We start from the raw sequence: 16,592 nt of genomic DNA, 5'->3' as shown, positions 1-16,592 counted from the left end.
GCTGCAAGAAACAATGCAAAATGCCTGTTTCATTTTACCATTCAGCAATATAGTTATCGCTACGCACTTAGAACTATATTATACCAAATTTGAGCTTAAACTGGAGGGGGGGGGAACTGCAAACAACTTACTGGCATTGTAAAAAGAAAGGCACCATTTCAACTAGTCAATTTAGTAAGTATTACAGACATGAAAAACATATTATATCATTTAAAGCCTGGAGTACCTAGGTGTAAAATATTGTCAGCTATTACGTCAAAAATTTCCGTCACCTTTATACTTTCTACCAAACATATCTTCCTAACCTTAATAACACACACTTTGATTTTAATGTGGTTTATTTTTCCAGCTACATATTTGTTGCCATTTTGAAAGAAAATAATGTACACTGCAAAACTTTCATGCCACATTACTGTTCTACATAACGAGGCTTTTACGCACAATGCTGAAAGTTATTACAATTTTTCCAGTTCACCAAAACAACTATTTACTTTCTATGTCTTTGCACCTGCCTACATATCATATACATTCTTGAGAGCCAGTTCTGGTTTGTCATATCCCAATTCTTCTGGGGTGTTGATTCCCAATTCATCTAGAGTTGGTCGAATCTCTTGAAGGATGTACGGATAAATCTCTTGGACGCGGTTCCCACACTTAGACTTTATGGTTTCTAGGAACCTCACAGCCAACGCAAAGTCGCTGACTCGTCGACATGCTCGAAGGGCAGCATTAACGATTTTGGGTTCTGGTACAAGGTCCATACCTGCCAAGTCGTTCATCGCTTTACGGATCTCCCAGCCATCAATATCCTGTCTATTAAAATAGGCTTCATACCTACTGTCGAATTCATCGTCGGTCTCCGTTGAATGCTGAGACATTAAACGACTAGGTAAAACTGATGTTGTACGTGCCACATTTTGTATGGCAACACTCCGAACTACAGAATGGAAACGGCAGACTGCAGTCCTCAGCATTCTGATGGGTTTTGGACAGGAAATTTAATGTATACTTATGCCTCAGCCTGCTTCCTTATCAAACCCAACCTTCCGCAGTTGCGTAACGAAAAACTACGAAGGATCCAAGATGGCTGGAATGCGAAAGTTCCGGTGCCCCAACGAGAGACTGCGTTCCAAAATGCTTAACTCGAGAATGTCGATGTCATTCTACTGGATTTGAGGTTTTCACAGCTGTGATAAGACAGGATTTTATGATGCTATCGTTTCTGTCACAAATGAAAGCGATTATTAAAATAACTGAATTATTTCCATTATGATAATGAGAACAGCAATTCAAAAGAAATCAAATTGGAAATGTATAGGAATGATACATCACTTTAGAATACAAGCTATTTATGTCGAATTAACAGTTACAATTTACGTTTGCATGAATGACAAAGATTGGGAGCACATCTAAAATTATAAATTCTAGTCCGACTTGATAAAATGTATTTCTCAAAATACGTGTACTAGAATATCATCACTTGCTAAGATGTGAGTAATACTGATTCAGAATCTATTATTACGGATAAAAGCAATCAAAGTAGCATTCATTTGTTTCAGACAAGGCAACAACGTTAATGTCAATGACGCAAACTTTTTCTTTTACGTTATTTGTACGAGACTTTCCAAAGTGGCACTGGGACAGGTTTTCTTCGAGTACTACGGTTTCCCCTGCCAATCTTCATTCCACCAGTTGCTCCACAATCATCCTCACCTAACATCTGGGGCTGGTACAATAAGTCAGAAGTGGCCACAGTACAAGGGGCCTAGTCCCACCCCACTAGCAATAAAAAAAAGTTATACAATACAGAAATAATGATTTAACAACTCAAGACTTGTCACCGATTCGTATTGGCCGTTGATAGGATCCTGTGAACCTGCGAGCATCTGTGATTCCATACGAGTGACGTGATTTAGCATGAATTCATGATGGCGTTGTTTGTCGAGTGACGTAATGTGAGAGTTCGTAACGCAAGACACTTTAAACGCTTTAGGTTTTTATATGAGTTTAAATGTTTGCGTTAAAATAATAATAGTAGCATAACAATGGATCACCGGGCAAGAAAGAGGATTAGAGAAGTGAAAAGGAAAGCTAGACCAGGTTAGGTTTTTGAAGGGGAGAATGTGTTTCTGTGTGCTTAAATTCACCAGAATTTGACCATAATACATAATGGAGAATTAAGTGTTGTTATTGTTAAACATCTGGAAAAAGTAAACTGATATGTTCGTATAAGATCTGTAGTATTAAACTCCTGTTTATGTTGGAATTTATATTTACTGAAATTTCATCCTAGTTTGCCATTTTCTGTTTGACTCATTATGTGTATGTTTTGCGACGGGCTGGACGGTCGGGATTCGATTCTCGGCAGGGTTAAAGTTTTTCGCTTCTCCAGACCTACTCTAGGTTTCACCCAGGTTTCTGTGTTAAGGGTTTTCGGGGTCGTTTTCCCGAAGGTAAAGCAGCGGAGGCATGAAGTTGACCACTCACCTTCATCTAGTACAAAGGTCAAAAATGCTGGAGTTATACCTTCACTCCCAATATATCTGCATGGCGTGATGCTTTTTCAGTGAAGCGTGGGGAAAACTTAACTCTAGATGTTATGATAGCTGGGATTGCCCAGTCAGTATAGTATACTTTGGAAATTTATTCCCAGGAGAAGTTTTTGTGCCTATGCTGAATATCAACCTCCATTTGCCCCGTGTGTAGTGTCTGCTTACTGAGCTACCCTGGCTCATAACATGTCCTTACAGGTTTGAAGCGTGGAACAGCTGTACAATACTGTAGCTACATATAACCTTCTTAAATGTGAGCTTTGATTACAGTTACTAGATTGTAGATTATCCTTTCAGTACTGAGTGCCAATAGAATTTGGCTTTTGTTTGTGGTTACAAACGTTGATATAAATTATTCCAATATGCCTAATGAAAATTTTAAAGATGTGCTTAAAATTCTCTTGCTGTGTTGTTAGCCAGAATTGTACTGTTATGAACTTAAGGAAATTTGACTCTCTTTTACTGAAATATAACTGTATAATGAGACACAAGTTCTCCTGTGGTACTGCTGCCTGGTGGAGGCCTTGACCTCCACTACAATATTCTTTTATTGGTTGCTATCTGCTGCTCTTTCCTTCCATAGAAAGATTCTGCAGTACTAAATTATAATACTGTAATTATTCTGTCTCTGTCATTATCTGTTACTTTGTTTTTCATCTTGTTATGAAATATTACTCAAATGTATGTACAATACTTTCTTCCAGAGCTGAATGATAAAGGAGACTGGTCAGCGCTGGGATATATAGATCAATTTGATTCATTTTTGACTGTTAATGACAATGTTGAAAGAATTCATGTGAAAGATTTTCCTCCAAGTGAATTTATAGAAAAGTATGAGAAGTTATACAAGCCGATAGTTATTTGTGGAATTCAAGATAATTGGAAAGCGAAGCATAAATGGACATGTGAGGTAAGCCGCTCTATATAGAGGTCCTCACGGCTCTGAGTTGATGAGCTGTGCTGCTGTTATTCTTTTCATATTTATGCATAATCCCTGCTTTGCTTGATTTACGGTCTTACACATGACACACAGAACTGCACTCTAAGTTCCTTGATAATTTTGTCAACACCAAGAACAATTATGGATGGTTGCTGAATTTTATAAAACACTGCAGTAAATTCAGAATTATTATTCTTGAGGACTTATGTTTTATGTTAATATCTGTCATTATCTGTGATTATACTTTGGGGTATGTGCTTGTGGTTGGCCTTGTGAGTAATTATGTTTTTGTCCACCTTTTTCAGAAGTTTGTTTCTAATCAATATTTTGGTTCCTAAAAACCATTATATGGAATTCATCTGGGCTGCTTTTAAGTTACCTTTTCTGATTTGTACTTTTCCATTTTGTGTGATCTCTTGTGCTGCATTTACATTTTTTTGAGGTTTCAGATTTCTGAGATATTTTCAGTGTGCTGCTATAATAATATTATATTTCTCTTGTATTTTGATGATGATGTGAGTAAGGGATGTTGTAATAATAATGTTCTTATGTTTGTAGAGGCTGGCTAAGAAGTATCGAAACCAGAAATTTAAATGTGGCGAAGACAATGAAGGGTACAGTGTTAAGATGAAAATGAAGTATTACATTCAGTACATGACAACAACTCAGGATGACAGCCCGCTTTATATATTTGATAGCAGCTTTGGTGAGGTACTTTCATGTGCAGTTGTTTCTGAAAAGAAATATTAGTTTTTTTTTTTTTTTACGGACATCTCAAACAGTGTGTGTTTGGGTTGGGTAGGTATGTTTATATAACTTTAGTGATGATGTTGCAGTCATATTGGAAGCCATTGTCATTGAAAGTGAATGCTGTGAATTAGTGTTAAGTGACTTAGTTACAGAATTTGCATCATGTTGCATCAGCTATTAGTGGCATACTACAGTGATGTATATTAATGATGGTGTAGAGTGTGTTTTAACAGGAACTAGACACAGGGTTTGGACTGATAATTGAATTTATTGAACGCTTGTAACTCGTAATTACAAATAACTGTAACACTGTCACAAATCTATGCACTTTACAAATCACTACTGCAAACAATAAGTCTTCTTTGTCTCTGCACTATATGTTGCTTTGCAGTGACATCTAACAATGTAGCTGAAGACTCTAACCGCTGACCTCTGACATCTGACTGTCAATTCGCAACTGCCAGCTCATGGCTTACTACCCCCTGCCCATGGCTGACAAATTTCTTTTTGTTCATCCTCGCTGTACAAATATAGCCTCGGGCTCAGCGTGGACTGCATAGAAACACTGCTTCCAAGAAGTCCTCCATTTTTGAGTGATTTGTTAAGTGAGCTGTTAGCGCCTCCGTAGTCTAGAGGTAACGTTCCCACCTCATGACTTGTGGTACGCGGGTTCAAACCTGGCGGAGGTCATGAAATTTTTAAGGGCGGAAAAATTCAGGGAACAAGTCCTCCGGGAGGGACTTTAAGCCGTGGGTCCCATGTCATAGCTTTACGGCACGTAAAAGAACCTCATATCTCCAAAGGAAGTCACTGAACTAAATTGAAGGACATTTCCCGCCCAACAGTAGTCTCTAACGCCTCTGATAGATGGGGGAAGCATTATAGATACCGCCAAGCCAGTAGAGGCCAAACTCGGTGGCTCGGTCGGGACTGATGGTACGCACCAATATCGGTAGGGTATAGAGACTGGTAGAATATCTTAGAGGGAAGCACAATGGACCAATACTGGTCTCAGTGCATGGGGAAAGCCACCCTCTCCAATAACTAACTAACTAAGTGAGCTGTTTCCTAGAATTCCATGGGTATTGTTGACATGGGAGCATATTTTGGTTGCGATGAAAACGTGTTAGCTGACAGTTGCCTAGCAGTGGCCGTATCTTCCGGGTCCTCTGTTCTGTCATTTATGTGTCATGTTACGGCATCTTTCCAACACTTCAATCATGTTTTGTGCTTGGTGATGCAGTGAAGTGTTTGACAGTGTAATTCAAACGTAACTGCTGTCTCAGTTACATCTAAATTGAAGGTTGAATTGCTAAGGAATGAGGCCTGGAGTGGAATGGCACAGCAGTAAGATGTCCTGTTGCTGAAGTAGTTAGCTAGTCGGTATAGAGATAATGCTTAAGTAACACTGTCATGTATTAGGGGTTAGCGTGACGAATAATAATGGGTTCTTGATTTGATGACCGGATTTATTGGCACTTCTTTACAGTTACAGTGAATTGTAACAGCTCACACATTGAACTCCTGAATGCCGTGTGAAGAATCTTGTCACTAATTTCTGACCTCTACTGCTACTCGAATTCACAAATGCACTGCCTTTTATAACTGCCACGCTGCCAGTTCCTCTCTTCTGCATTGTCACAGGAATGCCTTTGTTCATGTTTGTTGCCATGGGAACAGGTGCCAGCTAACTGTTGCCTAAAAAAATCACTTCTGCTTCTGCTGTTATTCCAGCTTTTAGGCAGTGCTTACCTAGCCATTGGCTAGCAAATTGTCATCACAGTACTTAAGAGAATTGCAAGCTACACAGAAAGTCCTCATATTCTTAGCTTCTGTTTCGTCTCATGCTGGCCAGACAGTATAGGCTTAAGTGTGTCCATATGGATGCAGCATGTCAAGCGTGAAAATGCTTTTGCTGCAAGTGGAAATGTGTTGCAGCATGCCCGTCGCAACAAGCTCCTCCAGGACTATGAAGTGCCAGTATATTTCCGTGATGACCTGTTCAAGTATGCTGGAGAGGAACGGCGTCCACCATACAGGTGGTTTGTCATGGGACCTGCTCGGTCAGGCACTGGCATTCACATCGACCCCCTGGGAACTAGCGCCTGGAATGCTCTGGTGGTGGGTCACAAAAGGTGAGTAGAAATTTCGTGAACCCTTTGACGTATACGTGTTTTGACACACTAGTTGTGAGATGGTGATGTTCAGCATTAAGGCATCATGCAGTCTGTTAGGTTCATGATCATCTTATATCTGCAATTCTTTACTTTTTGCGGGGGTATTTTCATTCCAGTTCTCTCTTTTTTAAATCAAAAGAATCATAGAGAGGAAAATTTGGGAAGTTTTGTGTGCTAGTAGGTATTGTGTTGTTGCCCTTGTCCAGAGTCAGTATACTGACGTGTATGGGCTAGAAACCCTGAGAATTGGTGTTTGATTTCCATTGGGGTCAGTTATCACAAGTCTGTTTGCAGTATGAGAGGCGGGATAGCGCAGTTTGTATAACAACTGGCTACAAGCTGGACACCCAAGTGGTCAGAATTCGAGTCCTAGCTGAGGCAAGAATTTTGAATTATCCATGTCAAGTAGACCAGTTCTGAACCCAGCCAGCTTCCTGTCCAATGGGTATTGGGCTTTTTCCCCAAAGGTAAAGCGACCGGGCCGTGAAGTGACTACTTACCTCCAGCTGTTGCTGAGGTCAAGTAAACGTGGATTTATAATCCACTCCCCCATACATCTTCATGTCATAGTGCTTAATTGGTGGAGAGAACTTTATGTTACCTTTTTCGAATTTAGATGTCATTTGGATATAGTATTGTTGCAGGTAAAATGGGGCCTCCCCTGTGGGAAGAAGAACATTGATCATAATTTGGTTTCTTCAAGAAAGTGCAAGACATCATTCAGGAACTTGACAGAAGACATAAGCTGAGTCACAGTATGCCATATTGGAAATTTGACACAGTGCCTCTGTGGTCTAGTAGTCAGCGTTCATGGCTACAGATTCAGAGGTCTGGGTTTGATTCCCGGCGCTACTAGATTTATTTCTGAGAAGATGTGTGTCTGGAACTGGGTCCACTCAGCCTCATGATGATAGTTGAGGAGCTATTTCATGGAAATAGCGGCTCCAGTCTAGAAAACTGAAATTAACGGCCATGGGGATTTGTTGCACTGACCATGCGACATCCTCTAGCTGCAAAAATTGGCACTAAACTTCACATACAAGCAGCGGTTGCTCGGTCAGTATAGTTCGCTTGCGGACTAAAATCACAGAGTTTGTTTTGCTTTGCTCTAATCAGAATTCCATTGTCAATGTGTTAAAATCATGAAGCATTGGAGCAGCTAAACTTTGCTGCTGTTGGGTGTGTTACAGGTGGTGCTTGTTCCCAACACACACTCCTAAAGAGTTACTGAAAGTAACATCAGCAGATGGAGGGAAACAACGTGACGAAGCCATTACTTGGTTCAAAGTAGTGTATCCTCAGACCCAGCTTCCGTCTTGGCCAGAGAACTGCAAGCCTGTATGTAAAATTTAATGCGTGAATTATGTAACTTGGATAATGTACAGCCTACAGAGATTTTAGGGAGGAAAGTGAAGGGACAGACTAAAGAAGACTGGAAAACCTGAACGTGGGTTCTGTGACAGGGGTTGTAAGTAAACAGATCACACTTAGCCGAGGCTTGGAATTAAGTAAGGTTTGCATGTTCAACTTGTCTGGTATGATGGTGTGGTTACACTGTAAGTGGCTGGCACTGGAACCTGCATTGGAATGATGATGCCATGTGCTTCACTGTTGTACTCTTCTTTCAAAACGTTATTACCTGTCTGTGTTATGGATGTCACATTCCTGAAGAACAGAACTTTAGTGTCATGAACGTTGAAACTGGAGCAGAAAGTATTGTTATGGTCCAGTGCCTGTACTCTTTTTGAAGGTTTAGGTATATCTTTCAGGCGGAGAGGGTAGGCAGGCAAGTACTATGATTCCGCCCTCTAGTTTTCCATCACTAATGCAACCACAGCCACAGTTACGAGACCCAGACAGTAATTGTTCGGGAGTCCATCAAGATGAGCAAGGGAGTTGGTCATTTGAGGGACAGTTTCAGCCTCAGTTCCTCAGAGGTCTCTTCTGTGGCTTCTTCCAGTAGACGCATACTTAGTTTGGAAGTTTGTTCCTTTGCGTTCTCTTGGCGCATATCCATGCATGTTACATTTAGGAGAAGCGTGTATAATTGACTGTAATGTCAAAATTCATAATTCTATTTCTTCTGCTCTTGAAATGGAAGCAGACTGTGCCAGAGAAATGTTGGTAAGGATGTAATATGTCTTCACAGTGGCATAGCCTAATGGTATGTTAACAGTTTTCTCAGATTAAAAATTCATTCATTGAAAATCGAATAATGTAAAATTAAGGGCAATGCCTGATCTTTCGTGAGCCTTACTACACGTACTAAATGTGTATGATTATCCCTTAGAATTACTGGGTTTTTGGACTTCGTCCATTGTCCAATATTCTATAAACTAGGGAACTGGATGTTTCTGTCTGCAGAAGAGGGGAGAGAGACCTACTCTGTTGGATCCCTTGGAAGGAGCTAACTTCAATCACAGTCCTCATCTGAGGACAGAAAAAGCTTCAGTTTCTGAAATGTTGTGTTCTCTGGTTTTTAGAATACTTGTCAATGGACAAAGTCCAAAATCCCAGTAATTCTGAGTGTTACACACCATTGTCAGAACCTTTTAGAATCTACATGTATTATTATGGCTTAGTAAAAATGAACAAGAGAATGTTTGACCTTTAAATGCAGTAAGTTGTGATATATCAGGCCATGCCATAGCTCAAGCGGTTAGTCGCTGGCTCCCCACCGCGGTGGCCCGGGTTCGATCCCGGGTCTGGTCAAGTGGGATTTGTGGTGGACAAAGTGGCGCTGGGGCAGGTTTTCTCCAAGTACTTCAGTTTCCCCTGCCAATCTTGATTCCACCAATTCCTCCACAATCACCCTCGCCCATCATCTGGGGCTGGGACAATAGGCCAGAAGTGGCTGCAGTACAAGGGGCTTAGTCCCACCGCACTAGCAATAAAAAGAAAAGTAATGATATGAGCTGTAACAAACCTGGATATGTGTCTTGCAGTTGGAGATCCTGCAGAAGCCAGGTGAGACTGTGTTTGTGCCAGGTGGTTGGTGGCATGTTGTGCTAAACCTTGATGTGACAATCGCTGTCACTCAGAACTTCTGTAGCCGTACCAACTTCCCTGTCGTGTGGCACAAGACAGTTCGTGGGCGTCCCAAGCTTTCCCGCAAGTTGTTCAGGGTTCTTAAGGTAATGATTTTCTTTTGTCATGAAGCTGCATTATGTGTCTTGATATAGGTCCTGGATCTCCATTGTTTTAGTCACATAAATAATAAAAGTGGTATCACCTGTGTACAAGTGAAAAAGTAAAGCTATCCCTGTAACAGGCCGTAAAGGCCCATAGGATTGTGAGACGTTGAGGGTCCCACGTTATCTAGACAATCGCCTCAAAGATGGTGGTAAGGTTGTCAGCCTTACGCGCCGGCCATGCTTTGCTCCCCATTAAATTATTTAATTAATTCCCTGTACGCGTTTCTGTTAGAGGTTGAGTCGACCCCAGGGCCTAGTGTGGCCAGAAGGATTAGGTCAATTGAAAAAAATCCAATGACTTCATTGGGACTTGAACCTGCAACCTTCCGTCTTGTAGCATAGCTCGTCAACCAACTACGCTATTGCGTGCCCCCGTATCACCTGTGTAACTTATGTTTTGCACCAACGATTCACTATTTTAGAAATGTTAGAGATATCATTAATTTATTCCTCCATTTTAGCGCACAGAACATATGCAGTTATATGTGACTGGTAAATTGGTTTCATCTTAGTGTAAATGCAGATAATATTTTATGTACTGTTGATGTGCCACTTAAATTCTTCGCTGAAATTGTAGCTGAATGCTCCTACCACAGTGAGTGCGAATGTGTTGGAATGACATTTGTTAAGTGTGTGTTGTTAAAGACACTCAGTAAAGCTAAAGATGTCAGTGCACTTAATTAAGCATTATGCTGTGAAGACATGGGGGAGTGGAGGTATATACTTCCACCATTCTTGACCTTGGCACTGGATGGAGGTGAGTGGTCAGCTTCATTCTTACCAGCCACTCTGCTCCCCTCCCCTGGGAACTTTCCCCAGGTACCCATTGGTAGGAAGCTGGGTGGGCCCCAGAGCTGGTCTGGATACTGTGGAAAAGAGATCTTGCTTCTGCTGGAATTCAAACCTGGCCATTAGCCGGTCGCTATATTGACTAAACTATCCTGACACCTAGCTGAACAATCCAAAACAGGTTAATATTTCAGCTGAGTGTCTGTGAAGTATTGTACATGTTCTGGAGGGTAAGAAAGATAAGGGAAAATATTTGTAGATCTCACAGTAGAATGTCAGAGTCCGCCACCTGTACATCTACTGTTTCACTGTACAGTTCTTCCAGTTCAAAATTTGTGAGTCATAAAAGTAATCGTCACTCCAAGTCTCAGAATATGGGATATGTAGAGAGAGCGTTAGACAAGTATGATCCTGAAATAGTACAGTTTCTTATAGGAAAAGGAACCGGCCTTAGCCGCACTGGCGGACACAGTGGACCTGAATGCTGGCACGGGTGTCGCATCAGATAGTTCGAGTGGTTCTACTTCCAGTTCAAGTGATTCAGATGATTCATCATGTTCAAGTTCCAGTGGCGACGATGATAGTGGTCAGGGATCACTGACAGCACATAAGAAAAAGAAAAGGTGCGTTATGTAGGGCCTGATAGCAAACTTAGTTACAATCACTACTGCTTGACCCAACATGTTCATTGTCTTTTGTGATGGAGTGTGAGACTTGGGTTAATTTATTAGTGTAGAACCCTTACTTTCTCTCTCAAAACCAAAAAAAAAAAAAAGCATTGCTATTTCTAAGAAAGTGTTTATCTTTGCAGAAGGAAGCTCACACACTCGCCAAAGAACCTCACATAGTATTTCTCTTCGGGTATGTGCAATAAGGTGAGTTTATTTAGTGCTGTTGAGAACTTTGACACTTTGTTGAAGAATTCTATCTTCTGTAATGTAATTCCATGTAGTCTGTTGAAAGTCAGTCGATATTCCAGAGGAACATTACAACTCCATCTGTAGGATCAAGAAGATCTCTGAAGATGAAGGCAGCAGGTTCGTCCGAAATGTCAGTTGACTTAAGGCAAATTACATGATGTTATATCCTAGAAAACGGAACCCTTCATCAGCACTTCAGTTAGAACCTCGAATTCTACAGTCCCCTACTTCCTTATTCTTGGTTTCCTTCATTGCATTGATGTAATAGTCTCTTTTTGCACAAACCTTCTTCATCCTCTCCCCTCCCCATATTGCCTCAGACACTGTTTCACAACTGATGTGCCATAATATATTGAATTCAAGTGCATTTCATTATTTTATATACACCTAACAATTGTAGTAATAGGACTGAAATATTGTTCACCCCTGTTTAGTCATCTCATTGAACAGATGCAGTTTCTTTTTGGATTATTTGTGTCTTTGTGTTATTTATATTTATCTGAACTTCCTGACAAACAACTAAGAAAACTCCATTGCCTGTAGTCCACAAGCATTTTTTTTATTGCTAGTGGGGTGGGAGTAAGTCCCCTGTACTGCGGCCACTTCTGGCCTATTGTACCAGCCCCAGATGTTAGGTGAGGGTGATTGTGGAGCAATTGGTGGAATGAAATTTGCAGGAGAAACCAAAGTACTCTGAGAAAACCTGCCCCAGTGCCACTTTGTCCACCACAGATCCCACTTGACGAGACCAGGGATTGAACCCGGGCTGCCACGGTGGGAAGCCAGCAACTAACCGCTTGAGCTATGATGTGGCCACAGTCCACAAGCAAACTATACCAACTGAGTGACGCTTGTGGATAGTGTTTTGTGGATAGAGGGTGTCACATGGTCAGCGCAACAGATCCCAGCGGCCGTTAATCTCAGTTTTCTAGACCGGAGACACTATTTCCTTGAAATAGCTCCTCATTTATCCTCACGAGGCTGAGTGGACCCCATTTCTGGCCCAATACTTCTCAGAAAATCTAGTAGTGGCGGGAATCGAACTCTGGAGATCTGGATCTGTAGCCAGGAACTCTGACCACTAGACCACAGATTAATTTTAATCATCTTGTGTTTTCAGTTAGTAATCAGTCCAAAATTTGTTTTGTCTGATATTTTTTTTATGAATTGTACTGCATGGTACAAAAAATCATGGAAATGAACAACAAAATGAAATGTTAACAAAANAACGTATCGCCTCCATCTTCAGGGAGGCGATACGTTCCTCCAAAACGTCGGTTAACACCACATATACATGGTGCCAAATCCCAGAAGACTGCTTTCTTCATAGTCACTGCCGTGAAAGCCTCAAATCTTACAATGTCAACATAGTTTATATATTTATAAACATGTAATTTCACAATAATAATTATGATATTGAACTGTATTCTGGTGTGCCATGCATGGTGAAGTTTTAAGAATACTGTGATGTATAATGTGTTCTAAGTGCCATCTGCTGATTGTGACATGAAATGCAAGAAATGCTAAACACTGCCACATTGGAGATTTGTAAGCACTGGTTTGAATAACTTAGAACTTGTGTTTCTTTGTTTCAGGATGTCACCTGTATGAGATGATGATTGCTACTGTTCCTAAGCCATGTGTGGCTCTGTTTAATGTACCCAATACACTTGTTATGCAAACTGATCAGCAGAAATGGTCTTGAGCTGAGTTTCAAATCTTGTGATAGTTGTTGCATGTTTATCGTGTCACCATTCCTGGCCTTTACATTATTTTAATCATTTTTGTAATATGATGCTACAAATTGTGTGTCAGGCAGTATATAGTAACTTAAAATTTGAAATACAGGATTGCATCATGTCATCGTAATAAACCTTGGGTACAAAATTGTATGAGCCTTTCATGCAAATATGTACATACAAAATGTGAACCATGTGAATGAAAGCGTGGTTGTAATTAAGCTACGATAAATATTTTATACATATATATATTTCATTTTTGCACATGGAGTCAAGCATTCTCAAACGTTTTACTGCCATACCCCCCACCCATAAATTTATGCAGCACTCCCATCTGTACCATCAAGGGAAAGTGTAGTTCTCTACAATGTTGCAGTTTCATATCGGGCATTACAGTGACAGCAGAAACCCAAATAGCGCCAACAGTAAGCTGTGAGATGTTCTGTATAGTCAGTGAAACTGAAGTGTTTAATGGCTGCAACTGTATTTTCCAAAAGTACCACCTGCTGAATCATAATGACTGACAGACTAGTGAAGTGTGTGGATGCAGCCATATTAAAATAATTCTTGAGAACTCAGTAATCCACAGTTTGAGAAACCATGAGGTAAATTAATTATTTGATTATAATATGCCTTTTATTTGATATCTTAATTTCTGTTGGCTGTCTACACAAGGTGTTTATGTTGCCTCGTTTTTTTCCCCCTAAAGTTTCTCCTCTGTGTAGTATATCCATATGCTTCATGTGTTCATTAGCTTTCCTTCTTCTTAGTTTTCTGTTTCCGGTTCATAGCAACATTTGTCAAAAACTGCTAATTTTATTAAAAATGGAAATTATTATTTCTTTGAATTCATTTACCTACATTTTTTAAATGTGTGATCATTTTCAGTAAGGTGGCAGCATTGTCCTGTCCATATAAAATTCAAGGTTTATGTCACTAGTAACTTGGGAAAAGGGTTTTGATGAAATTCTTCAAAAAGTGCCAGTTTCATATTAGATAAACCGGTTGGTGTAACAGTACATCAGTTGAACACGTAACTTAATTGCTTCGACTAGATGAGTGCTAGTATTGTTACATAATTGTAATGCCTTTGTGTGACTCCATTTGAATATGGATTGCCCATCCCCACAGCCTGACTTAGTACACAATATAAATGTCATTTTCTTTCGTAGTCTTATGGTACTTTTTTGTGGGATTTCTGTTTTTGGGAAATATTTGTGTTTGTCCTCATACAATTGCTCTTACTCTTTTGTGTGCCTTGTACTTCCCAGTCTGTATTGTATTATGATGTATCATAGTGTACCCCTTTTCTGCTTTTAAAGTATGTGATTATTGTTTTCTTTAAGGTGCCTTGAAATTCTCTGTGTTGACTTCCATTTTGGGGCAAGGGTAAACAGTTCTAGAGTATTTTTTTTTTTAAATTTAAATTGAGATCACTTCTCAGGCAAGCTGCCACAGATGTAGCAGGATGTGATTTGTGGGTGCCCTTTGAAAGAAGGGGAGAACAAAGCACTGCTTCCATTCGTGTAAAAGGGATACAAGATGCAATGTGTGATTTTTCATGATGTATCTAGTTAATGTTGAACAGAGTGAACTTTCTCAATTGTCTTACAGGGTTGGAGAGGTGGTATTGACAGTTTACCATGACTGAACACAACTTAGTTTGCATACCAATTGAGCAAAATGAGAATTATGTAAAATCTCCACCAGAAAAGAAATTGTCATAAACGTTTTTAAAAGTATAATTTTTATGTAAAATGTGAATGTACAGGTAAACCTCTGTATATACATTTTTGATCATTGCAAGTTATGGTGAGTGCGCTCACAAACATTTCTACTATTCCTCTATATGAGCCCCCTTAAAAAATTCCGAATAGTACAGCAAAAATAAGTCACTCGTGTAAACAGTATTGCCAGATTATGCTTGCCATAAGCTCAGGTTTGTGTAAGCCATCATTTGAGTTAGACATGTCAAAGCAGTGTCTTCCCATTGCTGTACTTCATGCTAAGTAATACTATTTTGTAAAAGTTCATGCCTAGAAGGAAAAGTGATATGTCACTGGATGTTGGTTTGCCCAGTATTAGAGAATGTCTGGATTCGTATTCACAGCCATTCACGTGACACAGACTTTATGGAATTGAAGCAGAGCAACAGCACACCTACAGGGAGAAAAAATAAATTGTGTCTGAAGGAGAGGGGAGTGTCTCAAAGGAAATTCTGATAAAAGGACTCGAGCATGTTTCAAAATTTGGAAGCTGTTAAACAACAAATTATGGATTTAGACCTGAATGTGGAACGAAGCATGCTAGTTTGCCAAACCCTAGAAAATGGAATTAGCTGCTATTGTAAACTGTGTGAAGGAAAGAAGAAAGTTGCATCTCTTTAATTTATGCTTCACAAATATTTTTCTACAAAGTAGCATATCCATTTTTAACTCGGTTTGTATCCCATTTCTGTAATGAACTTATATTCAGTTTATGTGCTTTTCATTATTCTGTATATTTTTATGTATGTACACAGTTAAAACATATTTTAAAGGCCAAAATTAAGTCTTCTGACAAATGTTGTTAGCCATCATGGATGAATTACAGTTTTTTGTGTTGGTTTTAACTTCAATATATGCTTTTTGGACCTACACTGTACACTAATTGCACATATTAAGCGCACACATATATATATATAGAGGTTTACCTGTATATGTGTTTATTTTTGTTTTCTTTTTCTTTCTTATTTGCCAGATGGGGTGTAAATGTGCATAAAGAGTTGAAGAATATGTTAGGGAAGGAGAATGGGACAAGAACTTCTGATGTGAGGTAAACTGCCTAGAACATCTTTGAAGGTACTTTATAATTTCAGTAGGCAACAGTTTGGAAGAAAGTTCTGTGTTAATGAGTATCTGTGATTTCAGTTCCTTTTATATTTTGAAAATAGAATCTAGTAACTTCTAATGATTGCATAATAACTGTGTCAGTGTTAGATGCCGAGGCGCTTTCGAAGATGTTTTAGACAGTATATTTAAGCTTAAGGTTGCTGTGATGTAATGAAGCAGAAAATTTTGTATCTTTGCTTTGTAGAAGGAAGGTAAAAATAAATGACTGTCCTTCATAAGCGACAGTTCTTGTAATCTGGTTATGTATTTTAGTAGTTTGAGGTGGTGGTAAAGCAAGTTGAATTTGATTTGTTGACTTGCAGCATTTTCTTCGCTCCTTTGAAACTGTTATGCCACGTACTGGGCTGTGTGCTGTTAAGTAGGTACTGAGAAGAACTTTCTCTAGACATCCCACCATCATTATATAATTAATGAATTGAACACAGAAGTGTCCCTTAATTGAACAGGTGCCTTGAATCTTATTCCTCTGAAATATATTTTTCTATAATGAAAATAATTCTGCAAGATTTTAATAATGTATGAGGCATTTGAATACAAATAAGAATGTATTATTGCCTTTGCAACTGCAAGACATCCAACATTTAAGGTGCATATAGTCATGCATAGGGGAATTGTTAGGTGTGTATTAAAGTTGCTCTTT

General features: G+C 39.5%; 2 protein-coding genes across 2 annotated transcripts; one reads left to right on the top strand and one right to left on the bottom strand.

Moving 5' to 3' along the window:
* Window positions 1-320: 320 nt before the first annotated feature.
* LOC111863587 (cytochrome c oxidase subunit 5A, mitochondrial) lies at window positions 321-1,096 on the bottom strand. Its single transcript, XM_023850044.1, has one exon. The coding sequence runs from the start codon at window positions 972-974 to the stop codon at window positions 513-515; it is 462 nt and encodes a 153-aa protein (XP_023705812.1). The 5' UTR covers window positions 975-1,096; the 3' UTR covers window positions 321-512.
* A 794-nt stretch (window positions 1,097-1,890) lies between these two features.
* Window positions 1,891-16,190, top strand: LOC111863595 (bifunctional arginine demethylase and lysyl-hydroxylase PSR). Its single transcript, XM_023850057.2, has 9 exons — window positions 1,891-2,100; window positions 3,257-3,462; window positions 4,051-4,203; window positions 6,181-6,377; window positions 7,610-7,757; window positions 9,365-9,553; window positions 10,838-11,025; window positions 11,214-11,277; window positions 12,918-16,190. The coding sequence occupies exons 1-8, from the start codon at window positions 2,046-2,048 to the stop codon at window positions 11,248-11,250; spliced, it is 1,173 nt and encodes a 390-aa protein (XP_023705825.1). The 5' UTR covers window positions 1,891-2,045; the 3' UTR covers window positions 11,251-11,277; window positions 12,918-16,190.
* Window positions 16,191-16,592: the final 402 nt, after the last annotated feature.

This window comes from Cryptotermes secundus, unplaced genomic scaffold, assembly GCF_002891405.2.
Source record: "Cryptotermes secundus unplaced genomic scaffold, Csec_1.0 scaffold57, whole genome shotgun sequence".
Lineage (NCBI taxonomy): Eukaryota > Metazoa > Arthropoda > Insecta > Blattodea > Kalotermitidae > Cryptotermes > Cryptotermes secundus.
Note: the sequence above shows the minus strand (reverse complement) of the source record. Positions and strands in the feature narration are given on the sequence as shown.

Bases quoted from the DNA above. Each gene is read 5' to 3' on its own strand.
- LOC111863587 (XM_023850044.1), bottom strand. From the start codon at position 974: ATGCTGAGGACTGCAGTCTGCCGTTTCCATTCTGTAGTTCGGAGTGTT.
- LOC111863595 (XM_023850057.2), top strand. From the start codon at position 2,046: ATGGATCACCGGGCAAGAAAGAGGATTAGAGAAGTGAAAAGGAAAGCT. The intron at 2,101-3,256 runs GTTAGGTTTTTG...ACTTTCTTCCAG, and splicing joins GAAAAGGAAAGCTAGACCAG to AGCTGAATGATAAAGGAGAC. The intron at 7,758-9,364 runs GTATGTAAAATT...TGTGTCTTGCAG, and splicing joins GGCCAGAGAACTGCAAGCCT to TTGGAGATCCTGCAGAAGCC.